This window comes from Uranotaenia lowii, chromosome 1 (genome assembly GCF_029784155.1).
Source record: "Uranotaenia lowii strain MFRU-FL chromosome 1, ASM2978415v1, whole genome shotgun sequence".
In the NCBI taxonomy this organism is placed as follows: Eukaryota; Metazoa; Arthropoda; class Insecta; order Diptera; family Culicidae; genus Uranotaenia; species Uranotaenia lowii.
In genome coordinates, this window is record NC_073691.1 from 114540239 (window position 1) to 114559586 (window position 19348).

At 39.6% G+C, this 19348-nt stretch overlaps 3 protein-coding genes and 1 long non-coding RNA gene across 8 annotated transcripts; 2 read left to right on the top strand and 2 right to left on the bottom strand.

The window, feature by feature from the left end:
• The first annotated feature begins 1676 nt into the window (after positions 1-1676).
• On the top strand, positions 1677-3699 carry LOC129739056 (flavin reductase (NADPH)). Of its 2 annotated transcripts, XM_055730435.1 has the most exons (4): positions 1677-1819; positions 1951-2096; positions 2182-2568; positions 2630-3699. In XM_055730435.1, the coding sequence occupies exons 2-4, from the start codon at positions 2024-2026 to the stop codon at positions 2785-2787; spliced, it is 618 nt and encodes a 205-aa protein (XP_055586410.1). In that variant the 5' UTR covers positions 1677-1819; positions 1951-2023; the 3' UTR covers positions 2788-3699. The 2 variants fall into 2 exon arrangements, with proteins under 2 accessions (XP_055586410.1, XP_055586409.1); XM_055730434.1 differs by lacking the exon at positions 1677-1819 and having other exon boundaries at positions 1849-2096.
• On the bottom strand, positions 2813-19079 carry LOC129739054 (uncharacterized). Of its 4 annotated transcripts, none has more exons than XM_055730430.1 (4): positions 18866-19079; positions 18609-18800; positions 3714-4334; positions 2813-3610 (listed from the first exon to the last, which is right to left on the bottom strand). In XM_055730430.1, the coding sequence occupies exons 2-4, from the start codon at positions 18714-18716 to the stop codon at positions 2825-2827; spliced, it is 1515 nt and encodes a 504-aa protein (XP_055586405.1). In that variant the 5' UTR covers positions 18717-18800; positions 18866-19079; the 3' UTR covers positions 2813-2824. The 4 variants fall into 4 exon arrangements, with proteins under 4 accessions (XP_055586405.1, XP_055586404.1, XP_055586407.1 ...); XM_055730429.1 differs by having other exon boundaries at positions 18609-18806; XM_055730432.1 differs by lacking the exons at positions 18609-18800; positions 18866-19079 and adding an exon at positions 11258-11475.
• Positions 5652-7903, bottom strand: LOC129739057 (uncharacterized). The gene is made up of 4 exons (XR_008735736.1): positions 7738-7903; positions 7370-7673; positions 6824-7288; positions 5652-6759 (listed from the first exon to the last, which is right to left on the bottom strand). It is a non-coding gene; the product is annotated as an uncharacterized LOC129739057 (long non-coding RNA).
• LOC129739055 (mediator of RNA polymerase II transcription subunit 6) lies at positions 8322-10684 on the top strand. The gene is made up of 3 exons (XM_055730433.1): positions 8322-8669; positions 9610-9890; positions 10118-10684. Exons 1-3 carry the CDS (start codon positions 8473-8475, stop codon positions 10435-10437), a joined length of 798 nt encoding a protein of 265 aa, XP_055586408.1. The 5' UTR covers positions 8322-8472; the 3' UTR covers positions 10438-10684.
• Positions 19080-19348: the final 269 nt, after the last annotated feature.

Sequence of the window (19348 nt, forward strand, 5' to 3'; positions counted from 1 at the left end):
TCCATCCCCAAATCAATTTGAATGTAAAATTTGTCTATTCATACGTTCATAATTCCGTCTGAGATTGAAAATTCATCGTTTTATTGCAATAAATTATGTCTTGCTTTGTAAAGAGCATTACAGCGAACGCTTCCTACTGTCATTGATACGTTCAAGTAATTGTATCTCATCTCACAAATAAAAATTAAGAAATTTAAACTCACTTTCAAAAAGCCTTTCAATATTTTGTCCTCAAGCACGTCTGTCTATCAACCATGCATGTGTCGATAAATGTTGAATTCAAATTGTAATTTCAACAGGGATCAATTAAATCTCTTAGCTTTTTTTTCCGGGAATTTAACAGCATGCTGTCATTCTTCCCTAAAAATCTCTTAGCAAATAACAAATGCTTATATAAGGTACACCGGGGTAAGTGTGGACGCGGGGTAAGTGTGGACGATGGCTATAAAAACAATACTGTGCACTATTTTTTCAAACTTTTAATGCAGAATGTTCAATTTACTTGTAATCTATCCAATAACTGTAAAAAAGATACGATTCAGACAATAACGGTTGTTTACAGCGATCTTTTCGGAATTTTCTATTTTCAACTACGATGTCGAGTTGATGTGCATCTTTTTCAATTGAAAATTTCTCCTAAACTAGCTGGCTCTCGATGAAAAACTCTACATTGAAACAATCCTTACATTCCAAACAACCAGTTAGGAAAAGAAACGGCGGTTAAAAATTAAGAAAAAAGAGTTTATTTACAAAAAATCAAAATTTTGTCTCCAACCCCTACCTGGGGTAAGTGTGGACGGCTTTAAAAAGACTTAATGTTTACACAATTTTTCAATTTTCTGTCCTTCATCCTTTATGAGTTGTATTATTTAGCTATATTAAGCATTCGGATCATGAAAATTTGAGTAAAGTACTTATTTGTTCTGTGTTTTTGATGAAATCGGATCTCGTGTGTTGTAACATAAATTACACACTATAATTATAGTATCATGAACTTTTTTCAAAATTTTGGACGGTTCGAGCAATAAAGTAACGTATTCAACCAAGAAAACACATTTTTTTGAAAATTTCCTGAGAAATCAAAGGGAAAATCTACCGTCCACACTTACCCCATAAAGCGGGGTAAGTGAAGACACCAGCCGTCCATAACGATTTGCGTGATAACTTTTTTTACTTTGCTTCTATCGAGCTCATCTCTTCAGCTTTTGTAAAAAACATGTTCTGCATCACATTGAACGTCAATTTATCAAAATTGCTCCACTGCTGATTTTTTTATGATTTTTTAAAGTTGAACTATACGAAAATCCGTCCACACTTACCCCGGTGTACCTTATACAAAATTCAAGCTTTTAATGTCATGTTCGTACCATCTTAGCACTTACAACTCTCATAAGTTTTGTGGTGCGATCGAATGCCACACAAAGCTTTTTTTTTAATCAAGTTTAACACGCAAATGTCAGCGCGCCCAGCTTACTTTATCAGAATGGCGCAATCGTCAAGATGAGCATTTTTATAACACTGAATGAGTCACATAGTTTTAAAAAGCGTTTGCAAATAAGTATGTACATAGATTATGGTGCAACAGATATAAGAGATTTTTTCGTGGTCGTGGTCATTTCGTCGAGTGCTGGTAAAGTCTTGTTTTGCATACACAATTTTAAAAAATTACGAGAAAAAACCATGTGAAAATATTTTTTGTGCCTGAAAGAGGTGCCAACGAATAATATTTCTGATCAAGTAGGTTAAGGATTGTACTTTTCCAAGCAATAAAAAAAACATTGTTGAAATTTTTTCTGAGTTCTGAACGATATCAGTGAAGGTAGGTAGGCTGAAACTTTTGATCTTCACTGTTTATCTGACTAGTTAAGTGCTAAAAAAGCTTACGAGAATTTGGAGCAACTTGAATTCAATAAGGTTTAAATAAATAACATCATCATCTACCATTTGTAGTTCAGTTGGTTTTACGCCCTTCGTTGGACTGCTGTTTCGGATCACATCATTGAATAATTGATACCTACCTACAATGAAAAAAATTGTTATCTTTGGAGGCACCGGCATGACTGGTCAGTGCACAGTTAAGTACGCACTTGAGAAAGGTAAAAACAAAATTTTCTGCATTTTGTGCGGCGGATATGATGAAACAATAATGGTTACCCATCGTATTTGTTTGCGAGTATTCAGGACTCCAAGTGCGTGTTATGGTACGCAGTGAATCCACTGTTCCGGATTCATTCAAAGATCAGGTTGAATTGGTCAAGGGTGATGTTACGAATGTCGACGACGTTACGAAAGCTATTGCCGGGCAAGATTTGGTCTGCGTTGTGCTAGGTACCAGAAACGATTTGAAGCCAACGACTGTACTGTCTACGGGAATGCAACATATCATAGATGGGATGAAGGCGCACAACCTTCGGAAAGTTTCCATCTGTTTATCATCGTTTTTATTTTTCGAGCCCGACAAGGTACCAAAGATTTTTGGAGATCTGAATGCTGACCATCAACGTATGTTGGAGGTTGTTAAGAAATCGAACCTGGATTATAGAGCAATCTTGCCACCGCATATTGCAGGTAAAGGTTTCATTTTATATAACATTTAAACAAAAATACAATATTGTTCCATTGATTTTAGATGAACCGCACGCAGAATATGCCTTTGCATATGATAAATCGCCGGGTTTTTCTCGTTCGATATCCAAGCTGGACCTTGGGAAATTTCTTATCGAGTCGTTATTCGACGAGCAGCATTCCGGAAAAGTGATTGGAATCTGCACAAAGCCAAAATGCTGAGCGTAGTGAATGTTACGACACTGAGTTTAGGATTTTTTCAATATGCTGTTTTTATTTCCTCGGTTGATATGTTTATTGAGTGCATAGAAAAAATCAAATCACACATACTTTCATTTTCTGTTAGTGGAGATTCGACCGTTTTGGGCTTATTATTTTCAATAACATTTATTGTATTGATGTAAACAACTTGTCGTATATTTTTCAATAGTTCGTCTATGGTAGGTGGTTTTACTGGAGCTTTACCATGAGGTATTTTGTTCACTGGTTGGTGTTGATTGCTTGAACCTATTTTGTACATATTCTCTGATCCTGGAACTATCCAATCAGACAGTACTTTTTTCATCCAATGTTTTCTACTGCCAGTTTTTCTGGATAAATCCGTTCCGAATATATTGATAGCTTTGCAGAAAATGTATCCCAGCTTGGCGTAGAAAACTTCCTGCCCATCGGTAGCCAGGTATACATTGTCTATGTTGAGCGTGTTACTGCAATATTTTTCCGCTTCAGTTACCAGATATGTACCTATTCCGCGTCCTCGATAGCGCTCGTCTACAACTACCGATTCAAGATAAGCAGCATTTGTGTCTGCAAGTACGGGGGAAAGTTTTGCATGGCCAAGTACCGTCTGCTCTCCGTCGATCAGTTGTGTTATGACTAACGATATGGGAAGTGAGTCACTCGAAAACTCAAAGCTCCAAAACCGTGCCATCCTTGATCGTGGCCACTCGTTATTTATCAAACGAACACATTGCTCCTTTAGCTCTGGATGATTGTGTATCGGTACAACCATGAATGGTTCGTTTGAAGTTGGCGGTGGTGGACCCTGTGAATATTTTTTTTTTATTAAGAAACTTCGACGTTTGACAGGTTCATGCAATTCAAAGAGTGAATAAATTATATATTTTTATTAAATTAATAATACTCACTTCGTAAAATTTCTTCTCACTTATTCTGCAATCGTAAAAGTAAGTATCATCATCTTCATCTTCGTTATAATAATAGTAGTAGTAGTTATTCTGACGTTGTTGGTATAAATCATCTTTATCGCAGTCTTTATCTATCCACTCATTTGGCTTCGTTGTAATTATATATTTTTTTCGCATTTCCTTTTTTGGAAAGGAATCGTGAAAATTATTGCGGCCGATGTAATGTGGTTTAAATGTCTCACTAGAACGGTATAAATTACAAGAGAATTTACTTCTCATAATTTGTGGATCTCTTGTAGCGATGAAAATTTTTTCGATGTTGAGATAATAACAATAATCGTCTCTCACAATTATCTCAAGGAAACAACGTTTTGAACACGCCGGAATCTTCGATATTGAACAGTACGCCAGCACTTTAAGGTTTTTCAATTTACCACTTTCCAATGTAATGTGAGATGGCAGCGTGTCATATGCTTCCAACAGTCGAAGTTGAGATTTGCGCTTACGCTGCCAGAGTCGGTTGATTTGAGTATTACACTGTTTGTAGTATTTGTTTTTGTTATGTATCGGCAGCATGATGTAACGGGTTTGCATGGTTTGGTAAGGTCTTTTGAGATGGTCCTGGAATAGAAAAAATGTGGTCAGAGTTGGTTGGAATATTTAATTTACAAAACGTTGAGTCTTATTCTACGAGTAGTGGCATACAAAGTTTCTCTTTATTGAGCTGACCAATCGCATCTCTTTTGAGCTAACACTTGTAACCTGGTGTTGTTATTAAAGTCAGCACAACGAGGTGATATTTGGCAAGTCACGTCACGTGACTCGCGATATAAGACTCAATGGAGTTAATTCTTTTCGATCCGCCTATTGATCGAAAAGCATCATGGATACGTTGAATTACATTTTAAATATCTATTGTGAGATCGACCTCTTTGGCCTCCGAAAAGCAACGCTTTGCAGTTCAAAAGCTACAACGAGTGATATATACAGTATAGGTAATCTAAATATGTTGCTAAATTGTTCTTTGATTTGAATTTTTAAGACCTATAAATCTGAATAAAAACCTCTGAGAAAATTCTTGTAGAAAATACAGACCCCGTTCGATTTTGGCAACATTCGATTTTGGCAACATTCGATTTTGGCAACATCTGAGCAAAAACCGTTCGATTTTGGTAACATCCAAAAAAGACGTTTTTTTGTAACTTTTTTATTTTCATTTCAAATTAATCAAAATTAATGTAAAACGTAATATTAGCATGAAATTTTTCAATTAGGCTTATTTATAATAGTTATAAACTGTAAAACCACGAATTATTCCATGTTTTACTGCTTAAAACTAATATAATTGAGCCAAATTGAAAATTTTTATGCTAATATAACCCGCATGGAGCAGTATTATACAATGACTATATATTCTCATTATCTTCTTCCCGAGACACACTAAAGATTACTTCTATAGTTTTGGATCATTAATATAAGATAAGGCTTATCATTTTTCCATGAAATGGAATCTTTTGGACGCACTTTACGATACAGCAAACGGGTCGTTAAGTAGAGTAACCATTCATTTTTTTTACTTTTTTCTATCGCTCTGTGTGAGTTGTATCATACGTGGAATCTTCCCTCAATGATTTTCGCATAAAAAAATAACGATACAACATATCGTGTAGTTTTGATCAAATTATTAGAATTAAATTTATTGAAATAAAAATGTGTTTTAAAGTAGTTTATTATAACATTATATCACAACAAATCAACAAATACATAACATTTACTAAATATATTGCTTAAAAATCTAAATTGCACATCAACTTTGAATAGTAAAATTTAGTAGGCCGCAGCCCGTGGCGTAGAGGATAGCCTACCAGTCTTCTAAGCCATCGGGTATGAGATCGAGTCCCGGTCACGGCACACATAGTACACTTTCTGTGGGTTGGGGTTTTAGCATTTGTAAGATGCTAGCCATCGTATCCTCGAAAGATGTACGCTTAGAATTAAGAAAAGGGAATCTCTTCGAGGAAACATCAAGTTTCATTGAGATCCTGCATGTGTTTGTGTTCGTTTTTCCTTAAAAAAAAAAAAATCTGACAGTTTACACATTTTAAAGAGGATCTGATTCATTGTTAGATTCCAATACGAAAAACAATAAACATTAAATTTGATTTTTCATGTGAGATCAAAGTTGGATTTTGAAATTTTTAATCCTTAAAATGTTTTGGTTTGGCATTCTTAATTCTTATGTAATATGGTTTCCGAAAATCTGATTTCTGATACTGAGGTTTTCTAGTTCAAAATATGATATTAAGAAATCATTATACATTTTGTCAATGAATTTTTATAAAGAATTTTGAAATATGCTACTGTACTCTCTGCTTTTACGCTGTTTTTCTGCTGATTTTAAACACTTACACTGCTGACCATAAGTATTCGACATCGGATTTACCTTTAAACTCAAAGAAATTCTATATAGTTAAGAGATATTTGTTGCGAATGGATTCTGTGAAATGATCTCGATCTAAGGGCATACGATTTCCAATTCTACACTCTATTTTTCCTCCTCTCTCTCAAAGTGACAGTTAGCTTCAATTGCCGATAACATTTTGATGGTTTGCACAAAATTCCTCCTTCTTGATTCCAATGCAAACCGACAAACTAGCTGGATTGATAAATGGTAGAATACCTTACTGCAGGATTGCCTAAGTACATGACTTTATAATCGGTGGGTTTTTTGTGCCCGGTATCGGTAATGATGAACTTATCATCAGTTGAGATTTAACAACTCAGTACACAAGTAGAGATGAAACTTAGACTGGAATATATTCGCAGCGTTGGGTGTGTGCCAGGTATTCAACAGATTGTCCTTTCCGGTGAAGACAACCAACTTGCTACTGGTGTCAAACCTCAATGACAAAAAGCAGCTCTCGTGCAGGTATTTGTCCTCCTATCAATTAAGTGAGGGCACAAGTTGATAAGCAGGAGGTCTTGCTTATAAGTATGAGCGGTGTGGTTTCATATCCGATTGTTTTAGCACCCATACGATTGTTATCTAGAAGGAATTTAAAACGGTAACCAATTTAAATGGTTAAATAAAAATGTTAAATATTGCTCACCTGTACTTATCATTATCGCATGCGATGTATCATGATGTGTTGATCCAGTCTATGTCGAATTTAAACTTGTACTGACTTTCGAATCCTGTTAAATCTATGGCTTAACAATTTTGGGATACATTTAAATCCATTCGAGCCGCCTAATACTGGAGTGATGAAATGCAAGTTTCACTACTTCGACAGGTTCAGAACCTCTCGGTTCCGAGCTCGTTTTGGCACAGGAACAGCTATTTTCTAAGCCTACGGCTACCTCGCCACCTATATCCTCACCTGTCTTTCCCAGGAACCGTGGAATCGATTTTCACGTAATCGGCCGGCCTTGCCGCAGGCCACATCGTATTACCAGAAGTTTCCATGGCTTGTGAGGTATTTGGTGGTAGCGGTTTTCTGAAATTTTAGTTTTGGTCGACAAATCAGCAGCGGCCCGCAGTTGCCAAATTTTTCGTCACAAACTCCGGCGCTGTTCTAGAATAAAAAATAAATAAATGAAGAGATGGAGAAGAAAAACTGAAATAAGCACTGAATGAATATTTACGGCTGACGCACCGAGCATGCCGGATACAGGTTGAATCCGGATTCCGGTGTTAATTTGATCGAAATTTTCTGTGTAACCACAAACATTCTTGGTTTTCGCATCAGCGCTGTTCCAGCTTTGGTCTGCATGATGTGTATCGAACTGGCCAGCGTCTTCCGCTAGCCGTAGAAGGAGCCCTGGTTTCAGTTCCGGTGGATCTTGGGGAATCGTATCTGGGTTCCAATAATAAAAGAAATTGCCAGTTGCTGTGGTTTGCTTTCGGAGCATCTGCACACGCAAGGTTCACAGTTTGCCATGCACCTTGGATGTTAAGTCCTGAAAAAGATATTTCAAACTATTGAGAAATAATTAATTTATAATAAAATTGCTAAAAACTTACATTCAAGCTGATATATATTATTAAAAAACGGGAGTTTTCACAATTTGGAAAAACCAAAACACACGCGTTTTTTTCGTTTGATTTGTGCACAGTGAAGACACACGACACGATACTGAGTTAATTTTAAGGATTATTACTCGTATCATTCAAAAATATTTTTTTATCATTTTAGCAAAGACGCATAGAAAATGGAAAAGTATCTTAAAAATAAGAAGATTTTAGAACGATTACACGAATAGTTAGTATACATGTAATCAGAACAGAATAATATCAAAGATACAGTGTATGATATTTGATTATGCGGGAAGGTTTTACATCAATTTTGAATAATTTGAAACAAAAATTTGAAATAAAAAAGTAACAAAAAAAACCGCTCGATTTTGGCGAAAAATTTTTGGCAATTTACGGGTGTGTTGCCAAAAACGAACGGGATCTGTACCGCAACTTTTAAGCCTCTTTCAGCCAAATGCAGAACAGCGGTGAAGTAAAGCAAATATAGGCTAGATGGCAACTCTACCCATACGATGATTATTGTTTTATCGTTTTTCAAGCTCGCGAATGCAAGCGTGTAGAGCACCTTATCTGTTTCCTTGATTATCTGTGGAAAATTGCAAAATATAAACAAGCTTGAAGTTTCAATTTCGATCGCTTTCCGAATAAAACCTAGTTAACAGCAGAAAAACCTTCTAGAAATTAGAACTTGTGCAGTTATTCTACAACATTTTGTCGCAATCGATGATGCCTGGACGCTTGGGGCTCGCGATCGCTCAGGAAAATCCTTTGTGGATATCGTGGCATGACTCCAACTGGATCCCGATTCTGAACCCCACTAATGTTATGGATTACTTTTCCGAAAAATCGAATCCGTTTTACGATCGGACCTGTAACAACGAAATCGTCCGGATGCAGCGCCAAAATTTAGATTTATTAAAGTGAGTACAGGTATTTGACTAAATTATTACTCAGCTAGGTCATCGACCTTTCAATATTGCCTATTCAACCGGTGCTAGAGAATGGTCTTGTAGTAGCCAATATTTCTTATGAATAATCTCGATTATCAAATATTTATCGATATCCATGCACTCAATCTTTCCACCTGTGGTCGGGACGATTTCTTTCTGTATTTTCAACATCTGAAATTAGACCGGAAAAAATTTGAAAATTCTTCATTTGTCACCTCCTTTTTGATTTTTTCGAAAATCCCGAAGGTGGAATACATTAAGTATAAGGTATCATTGAGAAAATATAAATTCTTCGGAAATTCGAATGTCAAACAGTAGAAAATGGGAATCGTATCACCTTTTTATTCGAGATATTTTCAAACCTTCGAACCTTTTGAAATAACTCGACTCGACTTTTCGATTTTGTGCATTGTAAATTATATACAAGCTTATTGCATGCAAGCATTTGTCCAATTTATTGAATGATTTTTCACTGTTTTCCTGTGATTCAGAGGATCATGGTCTGAAGCGGAATAATTGCAATCTTATACCGTATTTGTTTCCTCCCCTCGTTCAGTGTTCCAATCGTCGCCAGTGTATTGCTACCTCACTCACTCACACGCTCTCTCGCAACACTGACCAAATTTTCGGGGCATTACCGCCCGATTTCAGTACAACACCAGATCAAAACCAGTGCAACACTGTCCGAATAAACAAACAGTTTGACAGCACCTAGTGGTGCACCAGTGCAACACTAGTGCAACACTCGGCATATACAAATACGGTATAAGTGTGCATATTATACCTAAAACATGATTTTTTATTAAGCTTATGGTATAAATCGACAGTACAACAAAAAATCTTTACTTGATATGAACCCATATACGTTTGGATTTGATGTTTTAATAAAATGAAATTAAATTGTTTCCAGTAACATGACCGGTGTCGAATACATTCTATTGCACGTCCAAGATCCAATCCTTTACGTCATTAGAAAACAGCACAGACATTCGCCGACGGAGGCCACACCACTTGCGGATTACTACATTATTGCCGGGACTGTCTATCAAGCACCCGACCTGGCCAACGTATTCAACTCTAGAATTCTTTCCACCGTACATCATCTGCAAAGTGCATTTGAAGAAGCCAGCTCGTATGCAAGATATCATCCTAGCAAAGGATACTCTTGGGATTTCTCATCAAACAAAGCCAGTAAGTACTATCTATACAATGTATAGTACATATTTAAGCTGTTTCATTGTTGCGAGGTTCGATGAACAGCTGTTTTGTAGTGTGATTTAAAAATAACCTTTTCGACGCGAAGTCTCTTCATGCCGCGCCTATTATAGACCAAGCATTAATCGTATATCTAGCACCCAAAATATTATATCACTATAAACAACAAAACATCTGATTGATTGCTGATTGATTGTTTTCAGTCGCAGAGAAGAATAAAACAGACAAATACAAGGAAGCCCCTGCTAAGGAAGAGCCGAGTTCCCTTTTCCAACGGCAACGTGTCGACATGCTTTTGGGAGATTTGCTGCGAAAATTTCCACTTCCGCTGCCACAAAATCCACAATCCCAGGGACATCAGAATCAGAACGGAACAATGGTAGGAAACAATGGAACCGAAGGAGATCATGGATCAGATGCTTCCAAAATGGAGCTTGGAAACGATACTTTGCTTATGCAAGGAATCAAGGAGGAATCCCGTAGCGATATGAAACCTCCACCGGAGAAAAAAATGAAACTTTAAAAATGAAGTACAAATACACTTTTCTCCTAAACTTACCTTATATAATATGCAATCCTTGGTTTTGAACGATTTCCTTAACGAAGTATTCCCTCGGGAAGAAGCCATGTGTTTATGCTGCTGTCTATTAGTAAACTGATCGTGGTTTATTGGCAAGGGTTCGATATCATTGCCTTGTGAATTTAGAATAGGGTGAAATAGGGAGCTATTGAGCTATCTATAATAAATTTCAACTAACTGACCCATAAAATGCTAAATTTACAGAAATCATAATTTATCTGCAATTCTAGTTTTGATTGAATACCAACTGTCTTTGTTAACACACTTTCGATAAGTGATTGTATCATAGCTTTTATTCATTTTGGAGGTATGGCATTTCGCGTATGAACCAGTTTGGTGGTTTACCATTTGGTGGTTTGTAACACTTGGCGGTTTCTCATTTGCCATTCGTCCCTTTATGGCTTGCCATTCAGCGGTTTGTAACACTACGCGGTTTCCCAAGTACGGCGGTATGGATAATTGGCAACTGAGTCACTTCGCGGTTTGTTCCAAACGTTCAAAAGACCGTCCTAGAAACATGCATCAGAATTACGAGGATTTCTTCAGGTGATTGTCCCTAGCTTTGGATAAACCTAGAAACACGGGACTTTCCTAGATTTTTGAGTAAACCTAGAAAAATGTAGCCGTTTCTGCAACAGATCAGAAGTATGAGGCTGCCCTCTCACGCTGTGCGTTCTAACTAAAATGGTGTACCGTGAACAGCCCTAATTCTGCGCGGTTAAGGATTTTTTAAATGTTATAAGTAATGAAAAAATTATCTTACAATGAGTTTGCACAAAGTTTCGTTTACAGTTGGGCCAACTACCGAACTCAACGGCAAAAATAAAGAGAGCTCAATTTTGGACGAAAACTGTTGAAAAATTATAACATTTGGAAAAAAATTCCTGATGCCTTTATTCCACTGACCACACTGACATGACACTTAGAACAAAACTTCAACCATTTTCTGTCTAATTTTTCGATGTCAGATTTTGCAGGTTCGCAATACCGACGGCAGGTGGCGAACCTGAAAAATTTGACAAAAAATGCCCTGTAGGAAAAACGGTCCTGTTTTGCCCGATTTTATCGTAGAAATTGCGTGTTTTATTTTTAAAGTTGGGTGGCATTTCCTAACTGGGATAGCATTTCTTCAAATCGATCGATGCGCACTCTGGAATCGACATTGCGTACTGTTGCAAAAATTATCCAGAAAACGAAATCGAGTGTCCAGTCAGTATGGTCAGTGTTTATTCTGCGCACTATTTCCTGATAGTTCCTAATTCTGCGCATATGGCCCATATTCTGCGCACCTAAATAAAACCAATATAGGTACCTAACACATTCTCGTCTGTGGAATGCCTTGCGGTTCGGTTCATTTATTTTTTCGTTCTTCGATGTTGCGTTCCGTTTTAACTTTGTTAGAAGTGTGGGTGGTTGTCTGCTTGTAATCCAGTGAAATTGAATCAGTGCCTTGTGTTTGATTAGCCAAATGATTTAGGATTTCATCATTATTAGTAAATTTGGTTTGGAATTTCATTTGAAAGAAAAATAGCTACCTTCATCATAAATTAATGTACTCCCAGTGCTTGCTATAGGTGTGAGTGAAAGAAGAGGCATAGACTTAAGACAGATAGGTGAAAGTGTGAGCGCTAACTAGATGCGAAAGCTTCCCGAGTTGGCCCTTGAAGGTTCACAGATCGGGTTCGTGTATCCCAACAAACATTTTTCGCTGAACAATTGCTGAAACATTGTTTAGTTCTAATTTTAAATCAGCTATCTTGCTGAAAGAAGGAAACCCAAATTCAGGGAGAAGCTGCTGTTCAGCCCTTAAACATCGGGATTTGGAGAAATTAATCAGCGAAGGGACTTTAGGCTAACAACCTACTGCTCCTGATATCTTGTATTGTTACAGAAACTGAGAGAAGAAATAACCGAATTGGAACTTTGGCAACGACTTTTAGCATGAAAACACGGACTAGAATTGGAACTTGGAATGTTTTGACCCTTGCCCAGCCAGGAAAGCTGGCTCAACTTGCTAGAGAAGCTAGCCGCCTCAAGCTAGAGATATTGGGACTGAGCGAAGTCCGTTGGCCTAACACTGGAGAACACAAGACACAGTCCGGGCAAGTACTGCTTTACTCTGGAATACGAGGAGAACATGCTACTCGGGAACGAGGAGTTGGTTTCCTGTTAAGCCCGCAGGCCTACGCGGCCCTCATTAGATGGGAACCGATAAACGAAAAAATAATAGTAGCCAGATTCAGAACACGGGCTAGAAACCTTACAATGGTCCAGTGTTATGCGCCAACTGACGTTGCCGACTTGCAGGAGAAAGAGCAGTTTTACAGTCAACTGAACCGCGTGGTTGAGAGAATTCCGAAGGGTGACATTCAAATCCATTTGGGCGACTTCAACGCAAAGATTGGCTCCGACAATCAAGACCTTGAGCGCATCATGGGGCGCCATGGCCTAGGACAGATGAGCGAAAACGGAGAGCTGTTTGTAGAATTTTGTGGCAACAACAACATGGTTATCGGTGGATCGCTCTTCCCCCATCGACCAGCACATAAGGTCACTTGGGTATCCCGAGATGGCCGAACAGAAAATCAAATTGACCACATCTGCATCACCCGAAAATGGAGAAGGAGCCTTCTTGATGTCCGCAACAAACGAAGCGCAGACATTGCATCTGACCATCACCTCGTCCTTGGCGAGATACGACTGAGAGTTGCGCGTGTTCAACGGCGCGAGGAGAAAGTCGGGTGTCGATACGATGTCCGCCGGTTGGAGAATCCAGAGGTGAAAAGGGGATACGCTGAATAGCTAGAATCCCGAGCCTCGGAATTGCCGACAGACGGAACAGTCGGAGAACAGTGGTGTGGAATCAAGAATGCCTTTATCACGACGAGCCATGGTACTCTCGGTAAAGTTTGTGGAAGACGAAGTGAATGGATGTCGGATGAAACCTGGAGGATGATCGATGATCGGAGGAAGGCGAAAGTCGGAATTGAGCAGGCATGTACCGGGTCAGCCAAAGCAGCCGCCCGCTTACGATATGCGGAGCTGGAAAAGGCAGTTAAACGAGCTTGTAGACGAGACAAGAGAGCCTGGACAAACTCCCTAGCCGAAGAGGGAGAAAGAGCCGCCGCCATTGGAGATATCCGATTATTATATGATATTTCTCGCCGCCTTAGTGGTGCAAGGACTAATGCAAGAATGCCGCTGAAAAACCGAGCAGGTCAGCTGCTGACAGATCGAACAGATCAGCTCAAGCGTTGGACTGAGCATTTTGATCAACTTTTCCGAGTTACAAATAGCAATGGCCAACAGAACCCGCAGCTCGAGGCGCCCACAGTAAGTCGCATTAATGGCGTCAACTCGGAAGCGCCCTCGCTTGCTGAAATAGAAGCGGCAATCAAGGACATGAAATCCAACAAAGCGCCTGGAATCGATTGCATTCCTGCTGAAATGCTAAAAGCCGACCCTGCCTTGTCAGCACAAATGTTGCACCGTCTTTTCGCTGACATTTGGGATTCTGCAACATTCCCGGCCGACTGGATGCAGGGTATCCTCGTAAAGGTCCCAAAGAAAGGAGACCTAACAGAGTGCGGTAACTGGCGTGGCATAACTTTGATCTGTACAACACTCAAAGTACTCTGCAAAGTGATCCTGAACACGATCCAGGAGAAAATCGACGCTACACTCCGACGGCAACAAGCTGGATTCCGATCCGGGCGATCATGTGTGGACCACATCACAACGCTACGAATAATACTGGAATAAATCAACGAATTCCAGGACTCTCTTCTGCTGGTGTTCGTTGATTTCGAAAAAGCATTTGACCGACTGAACCACGAAAACATCTGGGCTGCTCTTAGACGACGAGGGGTCCCAGAGAAACTAGTCCATCTCATCGAAGCACAGTACGAGGCATTTTCGTGCAAGGTCTTGCACGACGGTGTCTTGTCCGAACCAATCCCGGTAACTGCTGGAGTGAGACAAGGATGTATTTTGTCACCGCTGCTTTTTCTCATCGTAATGGATGAGATCTTGACTGGATCGATTGACTGTAGACCAAACCGAGGATTGCCGTGGAATCCTTCAACCATGGAGCAACTGAACGACCTTGACCTGGCAGACGATATTGTTTTGCTCGCCCAAACACAACAAGACATGCAGAGCAAACTCGACGACCTCACCGAAAGTTCCAAGGCAGCAGGTCTCAAAATCAATGTCGGAAAGACCAAGTCGATGGAAATCAATACAGAAAATCGTTCCAATTTCGTGGTAGCTGGACAACAAGTTGAGACAGTGGAGTGCTTCCAGTATCTTGGTAGCCAGATTACGCCTGATGGTGGTACCAAGAAGGATATCGAAACCCGGATCAGAAAAGCCCGATTTGCGTTTGCGAGTCTCCGAAACATCTGGCGGTCACGCCAGATCTCTCTACGAACTAAGATCCGAATCTTCAACTCAAACGTCAAATCCGTATTGCTGTACGGGTGTGAAACTTGGTGCACATATGCGGTGACGACGCGAAAACTGCAAGTTTTTGTGAATCGCTGCCTGCGGAACATCATCCGCGCTTGGTGGCCTGGCAACTGGATCTCAAACTTCATCGCCGGTGTCATCAAAAGGCGCTAGAAATCGAGATTCGGGAACGTAAGTGGAGATGGATTGGGCACACGCTGCGAAGAGATGTAAACGAGATTTGCAGAGAGGCGCTTGACTGGAATCCAGATGGGCATCGAAGAAGAGGCAGGCCCAAAAGCTCGTGGCGGCGAAGTCTAGCAGCTGAAATCCGCACAATTGACGAGAACCTTGGCTGGCAGCAAGTGAAGACGCTGGCTCCGGATCGCCAGCAGTGGAGATCTTTTATCTCAGCCATATGCGCCGGTCAATCGGCGCTGGACCCTTAGGTAGGTAGGTAATCAGCGAAGATGCCATGAAACGTCAATTGACGGATCAATAAAAAAAACAAAAAGAATGATGACCGATGTTGCCCGATGTTGGCCAGCTAATTTTCCCCTCTCATGTTATTTTTTTTCTTCATTTCTGCTGTCTCGAACTTTCACCCTTAGGCCGATGACATAGTGAATACGATGCGATGCGATGCGGTGAATGCGGTTCAATGCGGTGAACCACATTTGATGAAAATGTATGTGAATCGCTTAAACCTGACATACTCAACGCGGCGAAGCAGATGTCAATTTGTTCCGCCGCTCGAGTTCGCGTAGGCTGCGTCCGTAAATTTTCCGCCAATTCGCATCGCATCGCACTCACTATGTCATCGGCCTTAGGCCGATGACATAGTGAATACGATGCGATGCGATGCGGTGAATGCGATTCAATGCGGTGAACCACATTTGATGAAAATGTATGTAAATCGCTTAAACCTGACATACTCAACGCAGCGAAGCAGATGTCAATTTGTTCCGCCGCTCGAGTTCGCATAGGCTGCGTCCGTAAATTTTCCGCCGATTCGCATCGCATCGCTCTCACTATGTCATCGGCCTTAGGCCGATGACATAGTGAAAACGATGCGATGCGATGCGGTGAAGGCGATTCAAAGCGGTGAACCACATTTGATGAAAATGTATGAGAATCGCTTAAACCTGACATACTCAACGCGGCGAAGCAGATGTCAATTTGTTCCGCCGCTCGAGTTCGCGTAGGCTGCGTCCGTAAATTTTCCGCTGATTCGCATCGCATCGCACTCACTATGTCATCGGCCTTATTCTAGTTTACGGCGTATCTGACTTTCGTTCGAACGGATACTTTCGAACGAATTCGAAAACTGTATTCTTGTTTTCGTACGAATGTGATACGTTCGAAGTTGGTGTTGCCACATCAACTTCTAAATTTATAGGCAGCCCTGTTCTCTTCAAAACATGGCAGGTATTTTGTTTTTGGTGGAAGTTGATTCATTGACCGGCGTAGGAAAATATTGAAAAAGAATTGATTCGTCGTTTGCCGAGGGCGAATCAGGGAAGCAGCCTAAGATGAGCAGTCAGCAGTCGAGGTGTCTGATTCCAGTAGTAGATTTGACCGCCCGAATACGAGAATATTGTATCATAACAGTTCCTGTAGTAGTTATAAAACGATTAGGGATAGTGTAAAAAAACGTTTAGAAAATGATAGCTGAAACCATAAAAAACATTGCACTTATCTTGAATTTCAAAACGACGGTCTGTTGAATATGGCGTTAAGTTATGTTACTGTTTAAAACTGTTAAAACTTTTATATGGAGACACCGTTCTAGGAACAGTTAGGATATAGTTTATAAAACGCTTATGAATAACGTTTTCAGGGCATTGAACTGTTTCTAGAATGAACATGTGTAGGCATATGTATACTGTTTCTGGAAACGTTAAAATGGAGCCCGCAGAAATCAGGCACATTCTAAATTTTAATTGGAATTTTCGGATTGGATTTCAATTAACACATGTTATTTGATGCATTATTTAATTTTACCTAAATCAACTTACACTTGCTTGGTGAATAACTGTGGTGCGGTTTCGTGCCGGGCGTAACAAAAAAAATCGTGTTGGGTGGAACTTCCCGGTACAGCGTCATTCCTGCTCGTATAGGTGAACCGGAGGCTGGTTTGCATCATGTTGGTGAAATTACCGAAAGCAAACCCGAATGTTGTCCACCTTGTGCAAATATTTTCCTCTGAGATCCTCATTTTTAGTGAAACTCCTGATCGGCCGATTTTTTTTCTGCATAAGAAACAAACAAAACTAAGTTAGATCCCCATTGCCCTAACGAATGTCATGTTGTCTAAATAAGGAAATGATTACTTACCTTGTACGCTAGCTATGATGCTGCTTGAATCACCCGGAATCTAATTGTATGTATGTATGTATGACTACCACCCAGCTAGCAAGGCGCAGCCAGTAACTGCGAGCAACTGTTTCTTAATAACTTGATCAAGATTCAAAAACTTTTATGAACCCAAATGCCTTTGAATGAACTATTACAAAGGGTAAAATATGCGAGCAGAGGCACTTACAAATCTTTTTTGGGGAAGGATAAAAATTTCTCCATCGAAAGAACATTGTGAAATCATACACTCAGAGGAAATCTTATTATAAATTTCATAAGATACATCTTATGAACCACTTTTTTGCGTCCAAACTAATTTTTCATAAGAGTCTTATGAAATTCTTTCAATTTTCATACGATGTTCTTATGAAAAATAGAATAAACGGCATTGTGAAAAAATGATGAACACATTCATTCATAGCATCAGTTTTTTTTCATCATCTAAGAGTACGAAGCAATCCCCATGCAGTTCATAGTTATATTTTTCCTTCAATGTTAAATGTTATTGTTATCTCCGGAATGGTAAGTTCGATTTGATGTTTTTGGTGTGAACGTTGAATATATTAGTAAACTAAAATACATTATTTGTTTACTTTTCAGCAAGCTGATCGGCAAAAAACGAAAGGTCGAATTATAGGAGCCCTTTCGCTCCAAACCAGAAGAAGAAGAAAAGAAGAAGAAAGGTCGAAGATTAAGATGCGGCAAAAAAAACTTTGATGGAGCCGTCTGTTGATGCGCTGCTGATGGTGATCATGAAGGATTTAATTTTAAACAAATTTGGCAAACAATAAAGTGAATATTTTCAGCATGAAATATCGAGAATTTTTCTTATTAGAAAGTGATTTACTGTTTCCATAAGAATCTCTTATGAAAAGCAACAAACTCTCATTGAAGTAGGCGTCTTCAGAATTCATTCGCGTCATAAGACAATCTTATGAATTTTATTTATTTTTCTTATGGCGCCACTTCATAAGAGAATCTTATGGCATATATAATAGTATTTTTCTGAGTGTATAATTGATTGGTTTCAATTCTTGAACGTCATAAAAAGCCGTAAAATGAAATGTCTTAGGCCTAGAGGGTGATTTAAGATGAATTTCCGCCGGAGGCGAGCCAAATTTCTGACATATTTGTCAACGCTTGTTTTTAAAAACCTTTTAAGATCAAGTGATTTCTCGGTAAATTAATTTCTTGTACTGAAAATTTTACTTGGAAAAAATCTTCATGGGGGGGGGGGGGGGGGGGGGTTAAACCCCTAAAACCCCCCCCGCCCCCGTTCGCACGGCCTTGCACTGTGGTATACTCACTAAAACCTTTTTACTTGTTTTTTCTATCACTGTGGAGGAGCACCAGTGGGCCTCCTTCTGCACAACATTTTCTGAGGGACGTCTACGGCACAGGATTTCCAAAAACATTAGTACGGGATGTGCTCCGGACCTCTATCTGGTCTAAGTCAGCGGCTCTTTTCTGAAACTCCTGCAATACTCTGCCTTTTGCTTCTGTCTCTGAAAAAAAATTTCAAATAATTTTTAAACGGTGTTCCGTTTACATTCACATCACTCACCGCAACCATCGTAATTTGTAGCATCACCTTCGGATCTCCTCGGATGATTCTCTTTATTTCCACCGCAAGCGTCCGGGCTGAATATTTGGTTCCGATTTCGAACATTCCGACCGCAAATAACGTGACAATATCGGTCCGACAAAATGGCCGCAGACACCAGATACCCAGACTGATCAGTGGCGCTTGAATCCATACACCTACAAGTCGCCCAGAATCATACGCCATCGTGAAACTACTGCACACTCATCTGGCGCAACCCCTTATAGTGTAGTTTTGACCCGGAAAAGACTGGGTTAACTCCTTTTTCATGTAAAGTCCTTGTACCCCTTATTGTGTACACAGCATGTACGTCAAAGCAGAGGTGAAAATTAGTAATGTAAGCATGTAAAATTTACACATTATTTTGGAAGCCCGCTCTGCGATGTCAGCCCTTTGATGTTAGCCCTTAAAGTGTCAGAAGGATGGAAAGAAAATAATAAAAAC